This window comes from Vombatus ursinus, unplaced genomic scaffold, assembly GCF_900497805.2.
Source record: "Vombatus ursinus unplaced genomic scaffold, bare-nosed wombat genome assembly UNPS02012082.1, whole genome shotgun sequence".
NCBI lineage: Eukaryota > Metazoa > Chordata > Mammalia > Diprotodontia > Vombatidae > Vombatus > Vombatus ursinus.
In genome coordinates, this window is record NW_020951860.1 from 3,052,080 (window position 1) to 3,071,291 (window position 19,212).

A 19,212-nucleotide genomic window follows, 5' to 3' on the forward strand; every position below is an offset into this window, starting at 1 on the left:
ATCATTTATCCCTCACTCCAGAACCAACCCACCTTCTTTTACTTTTTATTTTTTTCTGAGGCAATCAGATTAAGTGACTTGCCCAGGGTCACACAGCTAGTAAGTGTATAAGGCTGGATTTAAACTCAGGTCCTCCTGACTCCAGGGCTGGTGCTCTATACACTGTGCTATTTTGCTACCTCTCCCACCTTCTTTTTCCAATCACACATCTCTCTAATGATCTTTATTCTGTGCTGGGGACACAATGAATAAAAAGCAATAGCCCCTGCTCTCAAGGGGCTTACAATCTAATAAAGAGGATGAGAAATAAGAAATAAGAGAGAATAGAAATAAGGTAGAATATGATCAGGACAAAGAAGAAATTTAAACAAAGTTCACTAAGAACATTTGAAGAGGAAGAAATCCCTTGGAAGAGAGAAGGGAAATTAAAGGAAATTTCACAGAAGAGATTGTACCTCATCTGTGCCTTGAAGAAAGGAGGGGAAGAGAATAAGCATTTATATAGCATCTTCTGTGTGTGAAGCACTATGCTGTCTATTTTTTTCTTTACAAATAAATTTTAATTTGATCCTCACACCCACCCGGTGAGGTAGAAGCTATTATTATTCCCATTTTACAGTTGAGGAAACTGAGGCAAACAGAGGTTGAGTGACTCACTCAGGGTCATATAACTTGTAAGTAAGGCCCGATTTGAACTCTGGTCTTCTTGAGTCCAGGCCTGGCAGTCTGTCCACTGTACTACCTAGCTACCTCTAAGAAAGCGAATGGTTTCTCCAAAGGAAGATATGTGTTCTAGGCATGGGGAAGAGCCAACACAATTGGATGAGGAGAGATCAAGATGGAATTATGATAGTCAGTTTAGCTATAATATAAAGTTCATGAGAAGGAGAACATTGAGAAGTAAGGTTGGAGAGGATGCTTGGAATAAGACTGTGAAGGGCCTCATCTGGCAAGCAAGTGAGTTCACATTTATCCTATTAGAAACGGAGAATCACTGAAAGTTTCGGAGTGAAGTATAACATAGTCAGACCCACCATGTCTTAGGAAGCTTATTTTGGCAGTTTTATAAAGGATGGATTGGAGAAGGAAGAGACTAAAGTTAGGGAGAACAGCTGGGAAGCTATCACAATAACCCAGGAGAGTTATAAAGGGTGGTGGCCATATGTGAGTGGAGAGGAGGAAATGAATGCGAGTGATATTCTGAAGACATTATACATGTGGGGATGATGGAGAAGGAAGCCTCCTGGGTTTGCAGACCTAGAGCTGGAAGCAATCTTAGGTCAGCCATGATCTTTTAAAAGGGGTTCCAACTGGCAATGTTGAAAGAGGTTCTATCCCCAGTGGACAGTTGAGGCATTGAGGCCCAGAGAAGTATAGAGTGAAGCTGGCCTGGAAACAAAAAGAGAGGAAAACTTCCCTCAGTCCCCACTCAATCTCAGAATGCCACAATCATGGAAACAGTGACCACACCTGAATTATGAGATGCTGTCCCCTGGGCCTAGATTTTTCACTGTGCCACCAGACGTTGCTTCTGAGGATTTAAACAAGCATATCCAGGCCTCCCCATGTTTGGATTCTCAAGTACACTCTATTACTTAGGACCATGTAAAGTGGGTCAAAGGAAAGACAGCAGGACAGCAGTCAGACCTTGAGCTTATAGGCTCAAAGGCTCATAGATCATAGTACTAGAAGAGACCTCGAGATGGTCTAGTTCAACCCCTTCATTTTACAAATGAGAAAACTGATGTCAAGTCAAAAAGTGTTTGTTGAATGTTTACTATGTGCCAGGCATTATAATAAAAAGAAGCAAAAAAAAAAGTCTCTGGCTTCAAGGAACTCACAATCTAATGGAAGTACCAGGTACAAGGAGCAATTAGGTGGCACAGTGGATAGAGCACCAGCCCTGGAATCAGGAGGACCTGAGTTCAAATCCAGCCTCAGACACTTCCTAGCTGTGTGACCCTGAGCAAGTCACTTAACCCTGATTGCCTCAAGAAAAGAAAAACAACCTATGTACAAACATGATATATATGTATGTATGGGATAACTTGGAGTCCAGAGAGGTTGGGTAAGACAAATCCAGGCTATGAAAGGAGTAAGTAGCAGAGCTGGGATTAAAAACCTGATTCCTCTGATCCAGAGTTCTTTTCTCTACATCCCTTGGGGTATCCCCAAACAAGACCGACTCAGAATTTCCTCAGGAAAGGAATAAGACCCAAGATTAGAGACAGTCTCATTCAACCCCTAAATCCACTTCTAATGATGAGAGGGAATTGGGTTCTCCTTGTCAGGAAAAACTGTCCTTAAAAAGTGAGCCTTGACATATCTCAAGCTGTAGATGTCCCTGGCTGGAGGTAGAACACCTTGGAATTTCCATGACCCAATTAGCAACTTTAAAATGTTTGATTCTGGCTCTAAATAAAAATATTCTCCTTTTCCTCCTCTTTCCCTTCCCACGCTCCTTGATAGCATATGATTAAAGCCTCCCACCCAAGTATGTAGACTTTGGGGGTAGGGAGCTAGCTACTAGCTACCATATTTTAGCATTAGAGACAGACAGAGACGACAGAGGCAGAGAGGTGGGGGGGGAAGGGAGAGAGAAAGTGAGAAGCAAGAGATTATTTTTAAGTGTTTGTTATGTGCAAAAGCACTGGGAATATAAATAAAAGCAAGTATCACAGTCCCTACTCTTCAACAGCTTACATATTAGTGGGGGAAGACCATATGTAAAGGGGAGCTAGCTGGAAAGCAGGGAAGGGGAAGGATGGCATTCATTAAGGAGGTGAAGGGGTCCAGAGGAAAATACGAAACCTAGCTGGGGTCCTTCCTGCAGTGGTATTCAGGGCAGGGGCAGGAGTTGCCAATCAGGAGAGGTGGGCAAAGAGTTCTCCGAGGCTCAGTGTCCTAGAGATGCAAGATGACTATGCCACTTTTTCATCTTTTCACTTTTTTTATTAAAAAAAGTGGAAAGGTTTAGTAGTTTCTTCCTCTACCAAGTAAGTTCCTTTGAGCAAAGCTGGAAAGACACAGATCCGTCAGCTCATGGATTTAGAGTTGGAATCAAGCAATCGTCAAACATTTATTAAATGCCTGCCATGTGGCAGGCGTTGTGCCAAACGTACCAAGACAAAAAATGAAACAACTCCTCCCTTCAAGGAGTTCATGTTCTACTGTTCACTTGAACCCATTCACAGACGAATAAATACAGGATATAGAAACAAATACACAGTAATCTGAGAGGTGGGAACCTTACAGATCTTTGAATCCAACCCCATCATTTCATAGACAGGAAGATTAGCAAGTGGTCCAACAAACCTCCCTCCTTCCTTTTCTTCTTTCTATCTTTCTGCTTCTCTGTTTCCACCCTAATCATTCTGTCTCCACCTGAAATGTCTTCCATTTTCAGTCCTCTGTGTCTAGCACCGAAAAAACCTTCTGTCTTTTCATTCCAATGTTTCTTTCATCTGCTCGCTGGCCCTCACTCCACACATCCTCTTGATACACAACGTCTTTCCTTTTGGTTTTCTTTCTCCTCTGTGGATCTTTGTTGATTTTTCTGCTTCTCCTTCTCTCCCTGTCCATGTTTCTCTCTTATCAACTCTTATTTGGGTCCTTCAGACCTTCTTTTGAGTCGCTTTTTGAAAAGTTGCCTTTTAATTTGATCATGCATCCAAATCTAATCCTATAGATCAGCCTTAAAAGCAGCACATATATTTGCACATATGAATAAACTATTTCATGAATTTCCTTGCCATATTCCTGTTTTTTGAATGTTCCATGGGTCTTCAGTGCTACACATGACTGGCAATGCTTTCAGTATTATTCTCAAGTCCTCTCTAAACCCTTGGCTGTTTGTTTTTTAACAGTTTCCAGTCCTCAAGACAAAATCATTTTGCTTCTCTGTTTCCAGCTGGGTTATTTTGCCTTTTCCACTGTTCTTGTAACCCAAATACTGTTCAGCATCTGGTTCAGGGCCAGTGGACCATGAGAAAAGGAACCGTTGCAGGTGCAGCTTACACTAGGACTTAATGGGGAACTACGTCCCTCTCTATGAGAGGCTTTTCCTTCTTTTATACTTCCAAGCAAGAGCAGATCCTTCTTAATAACTAATTGGCAAGAAGATCTGTCTAGAATTTTCCCCTGACCCAGCCTCAAGGGCCCTGCTGAATGGATTCTGGTTGACTGGGAGAACATAACTGTAACAGCTCTCTGCCTTTACATGGGAGTATAAGAACAAGTCAGGAGATGCCATGCATTGGTTTGGGTCCTTTACTATCAGGAGAAGGTCAAGGGGTGGGGAACCTGCGGCCTCGAGGCCACATGTGGCCCTCTAGGTCCTCAAGCGTGGCCCTTTGATGAAATCCAAAGGATTTTAGGCCACAGATTCTGTCAAAAGGCTGCACTTGAGGACCTAGGGGGCCACATGTGGCCTCGAGGCCGCAGGTTCCCCGCCCCTGATCTGGGCACTAGTTGAATTAGCATGAAAATATATGTGATTCAGTAATACTGCTCTGTTCTCTTTTAGGCACCGAATCTCCAAATCAAAATTCAGGTGAGTGAGATATTTCTCCTTTCTTCTCTTGCATCCTGTCCCTCCTATCCTTCCCCTGCCTCTTTCAAATGACCCAAAGCACTTCCCATCAAGTTGGGGGAAGGGGTGCTGTCTAAGGGAGTGATTTCTTCCTTCTTGTGTATAGGCCAAGCCAAGCTTCAGAAGGTCAAGAAAAGCTACTGTCTCAAGGGTCAAATTTACTGAAATGTCCAAATAAGCCAATCCTGATGTCAGTGACATCATGGAAGAGCAGTGAGAGTAAAGAGGTGGAGAATTAGAATAAATCATACTATAGATTATTGGGCCAATTTTATAGGTGTATACTATTAATTTATTTTTTTTGTTCATAGTATTGCCATTTTTAAACCTATTTCATTGAATCATAGTGGAAAGGAACCTTAGAGATCATCTAGCCTAACCCCTAAGTTAGGCTCAGAGTAGAGAGGTGACTTTGCCAAAGTCACACTGCCAGTAAGTGACAGAGTCAGTGTTAGAGCCCAGGTGTTCTGACTCGGAGTTCAGTGCCCTTTCCATTATACTAGCACAACACTTATTAAACTCCTATGGCAAAATGGGTATCACAAAACACACCTGAAACACTGAATGCAGAGCTACTAATACTACAGAAGTTCCCTGACCAAAGAGTCTAAATGTCCCCAGAGAGCTTTGAGCCCTGCAGCCTTTAGAGAATTCTGCACTTTCTGCCCTTTTGAGGAGGGGAGGATGGAGCAGCAGTGCCCTGTCACCCCCGTGCCTCCAGGGAGAGTTCTCTCCCACTAGAACAAACCTGTTTCCTTGTTAGCATGAGGGAAACAAGAATAACAGGCATAACTCCCCTCCCTGTTTTACTATGTCATTTCCATATCTTGCCCGCATATGTAAACATGCACATATTCACACATACAAATAAATTATGGCATTTATTATACAATAGAAGGTGTTGCCAGGAAACCCGTTGCTAAGCAAGCTATATTTTGTAAGAGTGGGAGGTGTGTAAATTAGCTTCTAAACACCTTCTCTGGTTAGCAGTTACTCCCTTATTCCAACCCAAATGAATGTGACATTCATGAATGGCTATATGCAAGAAGAGCCAAATAGGGCACCACCCTATTAATTGGTGGCCTTATCCAATAGGGAGAGTACAGTTATGGAGTTCAGAGGGCCTGGGTTCAAATCCTGTAGCTGATGCCAACTATCAGTGTGTCCTTGGATAAATTCCTTCATCTCCCTGAGCTTTAAGGCTTGGACTAGATGATGTCTGAGATCCTTACTAACTTTAAATCTATAATCTTATGATCTTCCCATCAAGGTACCAGGAAGAGCCATGAAAGTGAGTCCCTAATGTGTCTGTAGCAAGGAAGGCTATTTGTATCAAGGATACCTGACATTCATACTCGGGCTTGGAGAAAGTGTGAAAATAAAAGCCAAGCTTCAGAAGAGTTATGTGTCCTTCCACATGCAACTCCTTCTAGCTTAAAAGACCAAAATACAACTATGCCAGCCCAGGAGAGGCCTAAGCAGGAATTTTGTGCCTGGGAAGCTCCAGAGGCCTCTGGCCATCAAAATCACATTATTGCTCTGTTCCTTTGTCCCTCTGAAATTCAAACTCCTTTGTTCAAGCAGTTTAAGGTACCCTGAAATATATGTTTTTGAAAGTCTTGATTTTTTTCATTGCACATACAGCAGGCATCCACCAAAGAGGGAGTAAGGATGCCATGCAAAGATTTTGCTGCCATTTTGCAGTTCTCTTGCAAATACTTGTGGTAATAGGCATGTTACATTAAAGCAATACCTGCCTGATTGTCTGCCTTCCCTGCTAGCTTTGCAAGGTAAGAAACTACCTGAGGGGAAGGGAAAAGGCTCCTTTTGCCCTGCTGTGCTCCTCATTTTTTCACTTAAATTGGAGTTAATGTCAAACTGAATATAACATCTGAGCTAGGATGGACTTTAAAGATTATCTCCTTCAACCCTCTTATTTTATGGATCACAGAACTATAGGAGAGAGAACTTCAGGTACTTTATGCTACAATGCCCTACACTACCTCCATCCAATGAAGACTTGTTTCTCTCCACTTGACCAGTGCTTCCCAGGAGTGCTCCGGTCAGAGAGTAGTAAGTCAATAAACAAATGTCAGACTCTCCCAAAGAATTCCTAGACCTAGGAACTTATGAGAAAATCTGTACTTTGGGGAGGGGTACTTTTCTAAAGATGAGCTAAAATAGCAGTAAGCCTAATTTGTATCTTATATTTGTATACTGCTTTGCAGTTTGCAAAAAACTTTCACATATTGTTTTGATCTAATTTGAGCCTCAAAGAGTGGAATAGTGGAATTAGAGTCAGAGGACTTGGGTTGGAATCCTGGCTTGGCTAAACACTACCTATATGACCTTGGGAAAGTCACCTCACTTTTCTGGGTTAATGTTTCTTATTTGACCAAATTTTCACTGAAGTCAGTTCCTGGCTTTGTATACATGGAGACAAGGCATCTTAGACAGGAGAACAAAAACTTTCTCGAAAGACACAGATATTGGGGGCAGCTAGGTGGCGCAGTGGAGAGAGCACCAGCCTTGAAGTCAGGAGGACCTGAGTTCAAAGACAGCCTCAGACCAAACACTTGACACTTACTAGCTGTGTGACCTTGGGCAAGTCACTTAACCCCAATTGCCTTAAAAAAAAAAAAAAGACACAAAATATTCACTGGATGCTGTGTTCTGCTGTCCAGTCTTCCATTCTCCTTTATCTTCCCTTTGTCTTCCCCAATCAATACGTTGCTCTTTAGCAGAAGCAGCACATTTTGTCAGAAGGTTTCTGAAGAAAAGGCAGAGCCAAGACAAGACTCTCTCCTGGGCAAGTCCTGAAGATTGTGGTCCCCCTCAACATCAATGAAAGACAAGAATTCTTGATAAAATGCTTTCTTTCATTGTTGTGGTATGTGGCCACAAAGATGTGTTTACTTTGGGCTTTGGGCCTTCCCTATAAAATATGCAATTTGATCTATCACAAAATAAATCAAAATGAATGTCAATATGCCATGGAAAACAGGATTTCCTAGCCTTGAAAAATAATTTTGAGAGGCAGCATGGAATAGCGGGCCAGCTTTGAAAGTCAGAAAGGAAGAAAGAAAATGAGCATTTATTAAGCACGTACTATATGCCAGACACTGTGGTAAGTGCTTTTCAAATATCGTTTCATTTGATTCTCACAACAACCCTTCGAAGTAGGTGCTATTATTATCCCCATGTTACAGTTGAGGAAACCAAGGCAAACGGAGGTTAAATGATTTGCCCAAGGTCATACATACAAAGGTTCTTGTGAGAATCAAATGAGATAATAATTGTAAAGTACTGAGCATATACGTTATTTTATTGTTGTTGGGTTGTTTCAATCATGTCTGACTCTTCATGACCCTATTTAGTTTTTTCTTGGCAAAGAAACTGGAGTGGTTTGCCATTTCCTTCTCCAGCTTATTTTTACACATGAAGAACCAAGGCAAACAGGGTTAAATGACTTACCCAAGGTCACACAGTTAGTAAGTGTGTCTGAGGCCGGATTTGAACTCAGAAAGATGAGTCTTCCTGATTCCACGCCTCTCACTCTCTTCACTGTGCCACCTAGCTACCGGTAAGTTCCCTAAATGCTCCACATCCTTGGCAGCTACCTATATTAACTACCCTTAGTCTAGGTTTGACATAGCAGTCTATTGCTCCCACCATCTCCTAATAAAATTTTCAGGCCAGAAGGAACCGTGGAGACCAGACTATTCCATTGAAGCATCTGAATGAGGCAGCTCCTCTGAGACTCAAGTTGATGGGTTCCTAACTTTTCATTCCCTATTCCCACCTCATCCACCCCCCCCCCAACCTTCTACCTCTTCTTTTCCTGTTTTTCAGCCGCTACTGGCGCCGGTGGAACCGATTCTGCAGAAGGAAGTGTCGGGCTGCTGTCAAATCCAATGTTTTCTACTGGCTTGTTATTTTCCTTGTGTTTCTCAACACCCTTACCATCGCCTCAGAGCACTACAACCAGCCCCACTGGCTCACAGAAGTCCAAGGTGAGGGGCACCCCCAGCCTCAGTTCCCTCCTGTCCCTGCTCACCTCTCCTTAACCCCAAATGGATGTGAAGTCACCAGTAGTCAGAGACTTTATGGAGATTTGGCCCATATATATAACTTAATGGGGTGTTGGCCAACAGTTATGACAACAGACATACTCCTGGCCAGAGCTGTCATAAAATATAAGAAATGCTTTATAAATAAGCCCCCCTTATCTGGCTAGGCCCATACCATCTGCCAGCCCCGACACACTGCTTGTTATGTCCAGGTGATGGGAGACAAGGCCCTTCTGGCAGTTCACTTGCCAAAGGGAATTTTCAGAGCTGTGTACAGGTCCAACTGTGCTCACCACAAAGGACATCTGTTGACCAGAAAAGTCTGGAGTGGGGAGGGTGGGGGAGGGAGGAGGAGAGGGGAAGGATAAGAAAATAAAAGAAACAAACTGACAATCCTAATAAACCATTTCTTCCTAAGTGGAAGCACCAGGAGGTACTAGAGAAAAGAGGATCTCATTCGATTGTGCCCCTAGAGTAGAGATATAATTAAGAAAAATGGGCTATAGCCAAGAGAAAGGCCACATTGTAAGAACTACCAACTATGACTGGTGTACACTGGGAATTCAGGAATGTTCGTATTTATTTCAGAGCCATAACAAGAAATTCTAGTGCCTAGGGCAAATTTCTTTAAGAGAAGGAGCACACAAATTACAGCCCATTCTAGTTTGATGCAGTCATGCCAGAAGAAAGGTTGATTCATTTCCTAGGGAATATAGCTCTAGTCCAGTGGTGTGGTAGTAAATGTTTAACAAGCAGCTGTCCAGAAAAGAAAATGTACACATGACAGCATTTTAAGTTTAATCTGCATTATTAACATTTTTAATCACTTATAATCAACAAAACAATAAAGCATCTCTAGCATTTGCTGGTTTCTGTGGCATCAGTGCTCATGCTGAAAATCTAACAATCAGCCCAGTTGGTTCAAGCTGTTCCTGGCACATGGCTGCTTTAGCCCCTCCCTCCCATAGAACAACTGGTTGTAGACTGTCCCTACCTCTCCCCCAACAAGGGGAAGGTGGGGAGAGGAACAAGGCACAGCATTGAAAAGAGGCAGACTCGGGAGGCCTTCATGGATAGTACTGACAGTGTCAGCAGAGAACTATGAAATGAGGAGACAAAAGACCACTGTAGGGAGGAAGCATTCCTGCCCTCCCCCTGGATGTTGAAACCCTGGGGCAAAGTTCAGGTTACCTCACCCTAGTTATAGGCTCATCTGCCTTCCCTGACTAATGAACATCACAGTGAGAGTCCTTCTCATAATCATCAACTTCTTCATCAGCATCACAACCCCCACCAGTACTCCCAAAGAGCGTGGATAAAGCGCCTACTTTAGTATGGCACCAAGCTAGGTACTGTACCCAGAGAGCTAAACATGGTGCCAGTTCTCTAGGTGACTACCGCCTTCTAAAACATCCCTTTTTCTTCATGTAGACTCTAGCTTTTTTAGTGCTTTGAGGTGATAAAGAGGATTTAGAGTGCCGGAAATGGGTTGGGGGAAGGGGAGATTTTTTTTAGTTAATAATTTTTCCATCTTTGCTTTCCCCATCCCCAAATTCCTCCTCTTCTGGATCCTGCCAGACACTGCCAACAAGGCCCTGCTGGCTCTTTTCACTGCAGAGATGCTGTTGAAGATGTACAGCCTTGGCCTCCAGGCCTATTTTGTGTCTCTTTTCAACCGCTTTGACTGCTTCATCGTGTGTGGAGGAATCCTGGAGACCATCCTGGTAGAGACCAAGATCATGTCCCCCCTGGGGATCTCAGTGTTGAGATGTGTCCGGCTGCTGAGGATATTCAAAATTACAAGGTACTTAGAAACTATGAAGGAGGTACCTCCATGGAGGGACATTGGATGGGTGGCCTGCATTATGGGTTATGCGAAATGTATGGGAGAGAGAACTGAATATGACAGTCTCAAATTCTCCATTCAACCATCCATCCACTCTTTTTCTATCTTTCTAAGAACTTTAGTCTACTTATATGCATAATTCCTGGTGCATTTGGACTAATCAAAACATTTCATACAGAGGATCCTCAAAACATATTTAGAGGCAATCTGGTATAAGAGGGGGAGTGTGGCAGAGTAGAAAGAGCTCTATGGAGTCAGAAGGGATCTATGTTGATAGGCTGGGTCTCAGAAGACTAACTGTGATGCTGGGCAGGTCACGTGACTCTCTTGAGATTCATTTTCTTCACTTGAAAAATGAGAATAGCTACCTCATAGAGCTGTTGTAAAGCAACTGCTTTGCAAACTTTAAATTATAATGAAATGTGAGTTATTACTACTATTGGCTGATGAAAGATAGCCCAAAGTGAAACTACAGTTATCCGTTCCACGTCACAACTTTCCCCATCACCGTGTCACTGTTTCGCAAGTCGGCATAAAAAAATTAAATGGGTATTTGGGGGGAGTTCTGTGGAAGCCACAGATGACACACAGCAGATGATACAGAAAAAGCTTAGAAACTCAGAAATGCATAAAATATATGTATAGTATTGTATAATATCAAGAAAAAAGAGAAGGAAATCCATGAAGTCAGAAGACATCTTTTCTGGTATGAAGGGAAGGCCAAAAAATTTTACATGGATTTTCCAAATCATGGAGGTGCTGTACCCCTAACCCCCCAATGTAGAAGGGATAACTGTATTCTTCCTGGCCTCAACACATCCCACAGAGGGAGGAGGAGGAAAAGAGATCAATTGTTAACAAAAAGGAGAAGGGTGGATAGAGCACCGGCCCTGAAGTCAGGAGGACCTAAGTTCAAATCTGGCCTCAGAACAGACACTTGACACTTATTAGCTGTGTGACTCTGGGCAAGTCACTTAACCCCAATTGCCTAAAAATAAAATTATTTTTTAAATTTTAAAAAAAGGAGAAGGGACATCCTTTCACTTTGGTAGGATGGTTCTAACATTAACCATTGTATTTGACCAGAGTTTTATTGCCTCTCCATAGTGACTTAATTTTCTGTAGTCATTGAGTGTATTATTCTTTTAACTCTGCTTTCTTCAACCTGTATTGTTTCACATAAGTCTTTCCACATTTCCGTGAATCTTCATATTCTTCATTCTTTATTCATTATTTATGAAATATCCTATTTCATTCATATGCTATAATTTGTTCAGTCATTCTTCAGGTAATGGGTATATAGTTTACATCCAGCTTTTTGTTATCAGAAATAAGGCCCTTATGAATATTTTTTAACATATGAACCTTTTCTTGCTGTCAGGTACTTTCTTGAGATATAGTTCAAGTAGTATACTACATGGACTGTGTGACCTTGAACAAGTCATTTGGCTCTTTGGGTTTCAGTTTCCTCATATGTACAATGAAGGGGACTAGATGCCTTTCAAGGCCCCTTCCAGCCATAAATATGCAAAGTACATAGAGAAACTCCAGCCAGAGAAGAACAGAATGCTGCTATGTGATAATGATACTTTTCACTGTGTTGCATCCCCAGAAATTGAAGTCCTTGCATTTTCAAGTAGTTTTTAGCTAAATCATGTTACCACCACTTACCTGGTGATAATTTATCCTATTCCAGAATTTCTCTTATTATATATTATATATGATTCCTTACAGATATTCATTCATTTATCAAGTAATTAGTGATTACCCACTCTATGCAGGCAACATTCTCTTGATCATCCAAATCACCTGAAGTAATTTGGTTTCCCCAGAAATTGATGTGTATTCATGATTTTGCAAATGGACAAACTAGTCCAATTTCCCACCCCCGGAGGCGTTGATCTGTGAAGGGGGTATCATGGGCATTCTTACAGTTTTTGGAGCGTTGGGGGAGGGGAGGGGAGGAAAAATAAGCTTTATTCTTCCTCCTATCCTCCCACATATGGTGCCCTTATATTAATAATAGTAGCTCATGTTTCCATAGCACCTTAAGGTTCACAAAGCACTTTCTTTGCAGCAACCCTCTAGGGTTGATAATACAAATTGGATTATCTGCCTTTTACTGATAAATCTTAGAAAATTGGGGCACTGAGGCACTTGTCCAGAATCACATAGCTCATGTGTCAGAGGAGGGTCATCAAGCCAGGTCTTCCTGACTTAGGGTCAACTCTATTCACTCTACCAGGTGGCCTTACCTCTTAAATAATTATTAAAAGTCAGTGTGCTTTTAAACATTCCTAGAGAAAAAAAAAACCTACTTCCTAGCTGTTGTTATATCATCATGATTGAATTTAACATTTTTTTCTCCTTTTAATCACCAATTTATCTACCTTCATAGAAAAATAATGGCCTTAACATCATTTTAAAAAGCTTGTTTAAGAAAACATAGAACTTCCAAGGAACCCCTCCTTGGGAATGGTTTGTGTACTGTGCAGATAGTTATTTTACAGGCTTATGAGGCTATAAACATGATCATTTCAATACCTGATTCTCCAGACCCTATGAGTATTGATAAGGATTGATGGGAAAGGACATTGATAGAAAAAAATGTATATTACATTCAGAATCAAAAGACCTGAATCCAAATATCTCCTCTGTTAAATATGTGTGTGTGTATAGAGAGAGAGAAAAAGAATATATACAGGTATATAAACATACCTATATATTATATATTATATTGATGGTCCCAAAAGTCTCAGTGCAATTTTAAGCTTTAATACCTTAAAACTTTACTAAAACTATTGAAACACCCTGTAATATTACACACACATACAAACACACACACACACACAGTTCTTTTATATAATTACATATTTTAGACAGAACCTGTGATTTTATCTTTGTGAGGGGCTCCCTGTAAGGAAATACCCTTTACCAATGCACAGAGAGAGATTTAGTGACTTTCCTGAAATCACACAGCTATGTGTCAGAAATAGTACTTGAAACCAGTTCTTTCTGACTCCAAGGCCAGCTCTGTATCCAGTAGCCCATACTGCCTAATATGATCCCCAGTCAAGTGAGACTCCATTGAAAACTCCTTGTTTTATTAAACATACTTTAAAAAAAAAAAACTTTAAGGCAATTATTTTGCCTTGGAAATAAATTGGTGAGTAAAAATAAAGGGAATGTTAAATTTATTCATGATGATATAACAGTAGCTAGGAAGTAGACTTTTTACCAAGAGTATCTGATTTTTAAGAATTATTTAAGAGTCATAAGCCTACAAAATTAAAAATTTTCCTGAACCCAGGAGGAAAATGGAATCAGTCATTCTTTTGTGATAGCTCCAATTTGTGTAAACCTTTAGAGGCTTGTCCCAGGGGGTATAGGATAATTAAAGAGTCCTTAGTAGTTTATCTAGTATGTCACTTTCCACCTTGGGACATTATTTCCCACAAAAAGACTCCAGTATGGGCTCAAACAGAGCAGATTTAGTCCTAAGGGAGCCTGACCTCCAAATAGAGGCTTTTCTCATATCCTCTTGTCTTATTATGTCCCTATCCTAGAGTTCCAGGGAAAATCTCTTAAATAAAGACTAGGTATGGCTCATATCTAGGTGTCCCCTAAAAGGGATTAACAGAATCCCTTTTAGAAAAAGTATCCAATGTGCAAAGTAGATATCAAGCATAGGACAGCTATTTATTTCTTCTACCACAAAGGAAATGCTTAAAGCACAAAATACTCATAATCATGAGTAAAACATGTTAAAACCTAAAACAATAACTCCTATTATATCCTTCCAGGAAGTAAAAATAACTTTGTGGGACTGTAGAATATTCATTTTCACTTCAAACCTGTCTTCCCGAGCAATTCACAGGGATATATAGATCTCCTAGCCAACCAGAGATCGACTTTCTTACTTCTTTCAGTTGCAATATCCTCCTTACACCTTTCACAATGCAGGTGATTTCTCCTAATAGTGGTTCATTTTCTCATCTGAGAAGTAATATAATCACAGGAAACACCTCCCAATGGGCAGCTGGCACTGGCTTAGGCACTCGCTAACCCTGGAGCTTAAGAGATAGCCAGTAAGGCTGGAAAAACATTCATCTCTCAGGACTGCTGTTCATAACCTGGGGTCACAGAAAGAACCACAAAATAAGAGGGAACCAGGGTCTTGAGGTCTGACTCTCAGGCTCATCTAGGTAAGCCCATGTTCTCACTGCCATGTGCATGTAGCCACCATAGCTGCTGTGGGGCAAGGGAAGATAAATTCCATCTCCTCCTGTTCCCTTGTTAGAAGTCCAAGGAAAGTCCCAAGAGGTATCCTTGAGGGAAAGAAAAGGAAATGGAGCAGAATGTGGGCAGAAAACAGAAAGACAAACACACAGAGGAAGGGAAGGGGAGGGAGGAAACCTTTGTCTTCTCCTTATATAGTCTACTGGGTTGGCTGCTCTTCTTGGGTTAGCCTCCTGTCATTTTTGTTATTTACTTCCCTCATCCCAGATTCCCACTCATTCCCGAAGAATGTAAGCTCCTTGAGAACATGAACCATTTTATTTTGTTTGTCTTTATCTTTCTAGCACTTATCACAGTATTAAACCCATAGTAGGTACATAGTAATTGTGGAATTGAAATAGGAGTGGGGTGCACTCAAATCCTCACAACCAAATATTTCCCCTTCTTAAAAATCACTGTTAAAAGAGATTTCTTTCTCCTTGGAAATACATCTCAGTGTCAGACAACCCTCATAGCAAGGAAGTACTTCCAAAATCTTTCACCAATCCCCTCTTGTTGCAATTTAATTCACTTCCCTATTCTAATAAAAGAAGAAGTACTATTCAGGCTCATGAAATATTTCTTTATATACTTGAAGATCTGAGCCTTCCTCCCACTTTCTTTTCCCTGGACTCTAGCTCAGTTGATATTTACAAAATAACCACAAGTCATGTGATTCTTTGGAGTGAGAAATTATAGAATATGGAAAATAAAAGTTCTTGCCCTTGTTGGCACATGGTAGACATAATGCATGCCTTGCATACAGATATACGTCTGTTTATAATGATATAAAGTACTATGGTTAAATTGGGAACATTGTTATTTATATCTGGCTATACAAAAACCACTAATTTTATTTTCCTTTCCTAATAACCTCCGATCTCAAAGGTTGTCACCTGTTACTCTCCTCCTGTAATGCCCATGAACTAAATTGACCTGATATAGCATGACAAAAAAATTGATTTTAAGCTTGACCCAACATGGTTTTAGCCTCAACATGGAAGAAAGACACCTGAACTATCTTTGTAGGGAAACCTGTAACTAGGATGGAAAAACTGGCACTTTGACCCAGAGTCAAAAAAAAAACAAAAAAAAACGGAGTGTGTCCTCTCCACTGAAGATCTCTAGCCTTGAATCACGTGGCATCACCCTTGAGAATTCCATCCCTCTCCTATGACCTACCTCTTTCCTCTTCCTCTCAGTGGCTGGTGGAGGTGGTACTGTCGTTGGTAGTAACTCATAAGCTAGGATTGCTTCCTCCGAGAAGTGGGCCACTCTTTCTCCTAGTATGACTGTACCCACCTAGGATGATCTTATTCTTTCCCTCCCCCAACAGAATTTCCCTTAGTTGCCAGAATTCTTAGTTATAGATCTGGTAGGGAGCCCCCATTTTCCTCTTTTTGCCTCAGTGGGCAATCTCTGTAAAGATAGACAGTTTTTCTTGTTTTGTTTTGTTTTGTTTCTATTTCCTAGCCAACATTTACCCATGCATGCTGTTTCCATTATTACAATAAGAGATCACATCGATTGTATATTCAGGAGAAGGGATAGAAATGAATCTTGATTTTCATTGTATGGCAAGTGGAGGTGCTAATGTTAAGGGCAAAGCAGAGATCAACAGTACTAAATGTTGACTAAATTGAATTGAACATATTCTCAACTGGAAATAATATTCATTACAAGAAAGTTTAGACTTTTTGGATGATCACTGTGTGCTGAGAAGAGTGGCTAATGGATAGGGATCCAGCCTTGTAAAAAGGCTGACTTAGGTTCTTGTGTCCCCTCTGACACATACTGGCCGTGTAACCCTGGGCAAATCACTTTACCTCTCAGTTCACTCTAAAAATACAAGTTGCAGGGAAGGTGCCAACTTGCATCAATAGAGGGAATTTCCTCATCTGGCAGTACCCTGTACCAATGAAATCACAGACCCAGTCCTCATCCCCATCCCCAGTTGTATACTTTCAAATACAGATGGAGCAAATTTACTTCTGAAGACAATGTGATGATCCAAAGATGGATTCAGGAAGGAAGGAAGAGCCACTAACCCTTGCATGATGCAAGGGCATAAGTTGCATGAGAGTGGAAACAAGATAATCAGAGAAACAGAAAATTAGTTGCAATCCTTAATGGGCAAAGAAGAGGGAAAAGTAAGTGAAGTTTATAAGACTCCTGAAGGCTGATGCCACTGTTAATGGGATCATTAATTATTTCTAGCTAATGCAGTGATCCCTCTGTCACATAAAGCTTAAAGGTCCCTGACCCTAAGCTATTTGAGACACATACAGTTATAACTAGATGAAAGTTTCAGCCCAGAGAAGACTTGGGTCATTTTGTATTTCAGGAGAGAAGAAAGAATTCCCTGAGCCCCAAAGGAGAGTAAGTGAAAAGTCTAAAATCTAGCAACAGACTTTCCCAAAGGGAAACTAGCAGGCAAAGATAAAAGCTTCCACAAACAGATGGTGACTTGAAACAAAGGAGGTAGAGAAAAAGAATACAAAATGGAAGAGGTCAAGAGGAGGAATAGAGAGATCTATGGAAGGGCTGGGGAGGGCAAGAAAGAGGAAAATATAAGAGGGAAGTTAGGATCCTCTTCAAATGAGAAAGTTGAGTAGGTAAACTGCATTTTAAAGTCAGGTTTCAAATGTGAAAAATAAAATGTCAGGATTTGTAGTCAGGGAGAGAGACATGAACATGAAGGTGTGTTTTTATATGTTTAATGTCAATATTTCAGGAGAAACTAGGAGATGTCCTAATTTGAAGTGAAGCCCACAGATAAATGAGGCAGCTTGTGAGTATCTGAAGCCTTTAAAGGCTGAAAGCCCCAACTACAGTTTATTGTATTCTCATTAGTTGAGCAGTAATTGCTAGAGATCTCCAAGGTTGAAGTACTGATAGCAAGCACTTTGGACAGATGCCAATTCTGACCACAAAATTCTCATTTTTAATGCCCTTTCATTATTATTACATCAAGAAGAAAGCCTCAGTTAGGTCCTGAGGTGCCTTTAGCATTATAAAAGGGGAAAAAATCTGCAATGTGTGTTTTAGGCACAAAGATACCAGAGACAAATTTATTAATTAAATAATTCAAAGAGAGAAAATGCAAAGGGACAAAAAACCATCCTTCCTTTAAAAACTTCTCTCCCCAGACCATTTTCCTACACATAATTTGTAGAGTTCATGAACAAAGTCAAAATCCTGTAATCAAGATTAATCAGGGGACAAAGTCTAGGAATAATAGACTCAACTTTCAGTGGGCCCTGGAGAAGCATTTTCCCAGAATCATTCTGTCCCTCTTTAACTACTCCCTGTAAGGATTCTCCTATTTCTAAGCCAAAGAATTCAAGAGATGCTTTTCTTAATTAAATTACAAAAGCTTCTTCCTTCTCCTCGTCTGATCATCATTCTGATCACTTCATGGAGGAATCCTTCCTGAACTGAATAGGCCTTTCCCTTTATTAACTGGTTAGGCCTTCAGTACAACTAATGTAAAAATATTTCAATGAATGACATTGTTTTGAAATTGATAATTAAATTAAGATAGATAAGAAAAATTTAGATTAGACCACAGTATTTAGACTGAAGAACTGCTCTAATATTATTTTGTGATATATAACATAAATAGGGGATGGGAAAGGGGTGGATCTTAATGTGTTTTCACAAGTCCCTTCTTAATTATCTTTCTTTGATACAATTCAGCAAACATTTGCAACATGCATAGGCCGCTGTACTAGATTATTGATGTTATTCAACCATTTCATGAATGTCTGACTCTTCATGACTCCATTTGAGGTTTTCTTAGCAAAGATACTGGAGTGGTTTGACATTTCCTTCTCCAGCTCATTTTACAGACGAAGAAACTGAGGCAAATAGAGTTAAATGACTTGCCTAGGGTGACATAGGTAAGAAGTGTCTGAGACTGCATTTGAACTTTCTATCCACTGTACCATCTCACTGCCCCAAATGTGCCAGATACTAGGAAGATAAAGGCAGAAATACAAACCAATGCCTGTCCTCAATGAAGCCATATTCTCCTGGGAGATCCAACATATAAACAGATGCAAACAGAGAAAATACAGGATAATTGGAAAAAGATGTAAATTACAGCTAGAGGGATAATTCAAGTAATTAGCATGAAAATACTTTAGACATTATAAAGCCCCTCTCAAAATATAGTTTTAATGTAATAATTTTATTAATTTATTATATAATTATTTGTCTAATTATATATTTATTATATCATTACTCTTTTTAGAATACTTATAATTGTTCCATGGCCCAGAATCTTTACATGGTCCAGGTTTAATTTGGTAGGCATTACAGTACCTTTCTTGGTTATGGACACACTCAGGATTTCCCTTGGGAATATCAGATATAAATCTAACAATTAAGGAAGGGTAAGTTCTGGCCTTGCTTCTCCACCTTAC

The 19,212-nt window shown here is 40.5% G+C and overlaps 1 protein-coding gene across 1 annotated transcript in view; it reads left to right on the forward strand.

The window, feature by feature from the left end:
* CACNA1C (calcium voltage-gated channel subunit alpha1 C) overlaps positions 1-19,212 on the forward strand; it is a 752,540-nt gene that overhangs the window by 584,184 nt on the left and 149,144 nt on the right. The window contains exons 11-13 of the mRNA XM_027857289.1: positions 4,526-4,552; positions 8,444-8,604; positions 10,240-10,465. Coding sequence (XP_027713090.1) covers positions 4,526-4,552; positions 8,444-8,604; positions 10,240-10,465 — 414 coding nt within the window. The remainder of the gene's footprint in view (positions 1-4,525; positions 4,553-8,443; positions 8,605-10,239; positions 10,466-19,212) is intronic.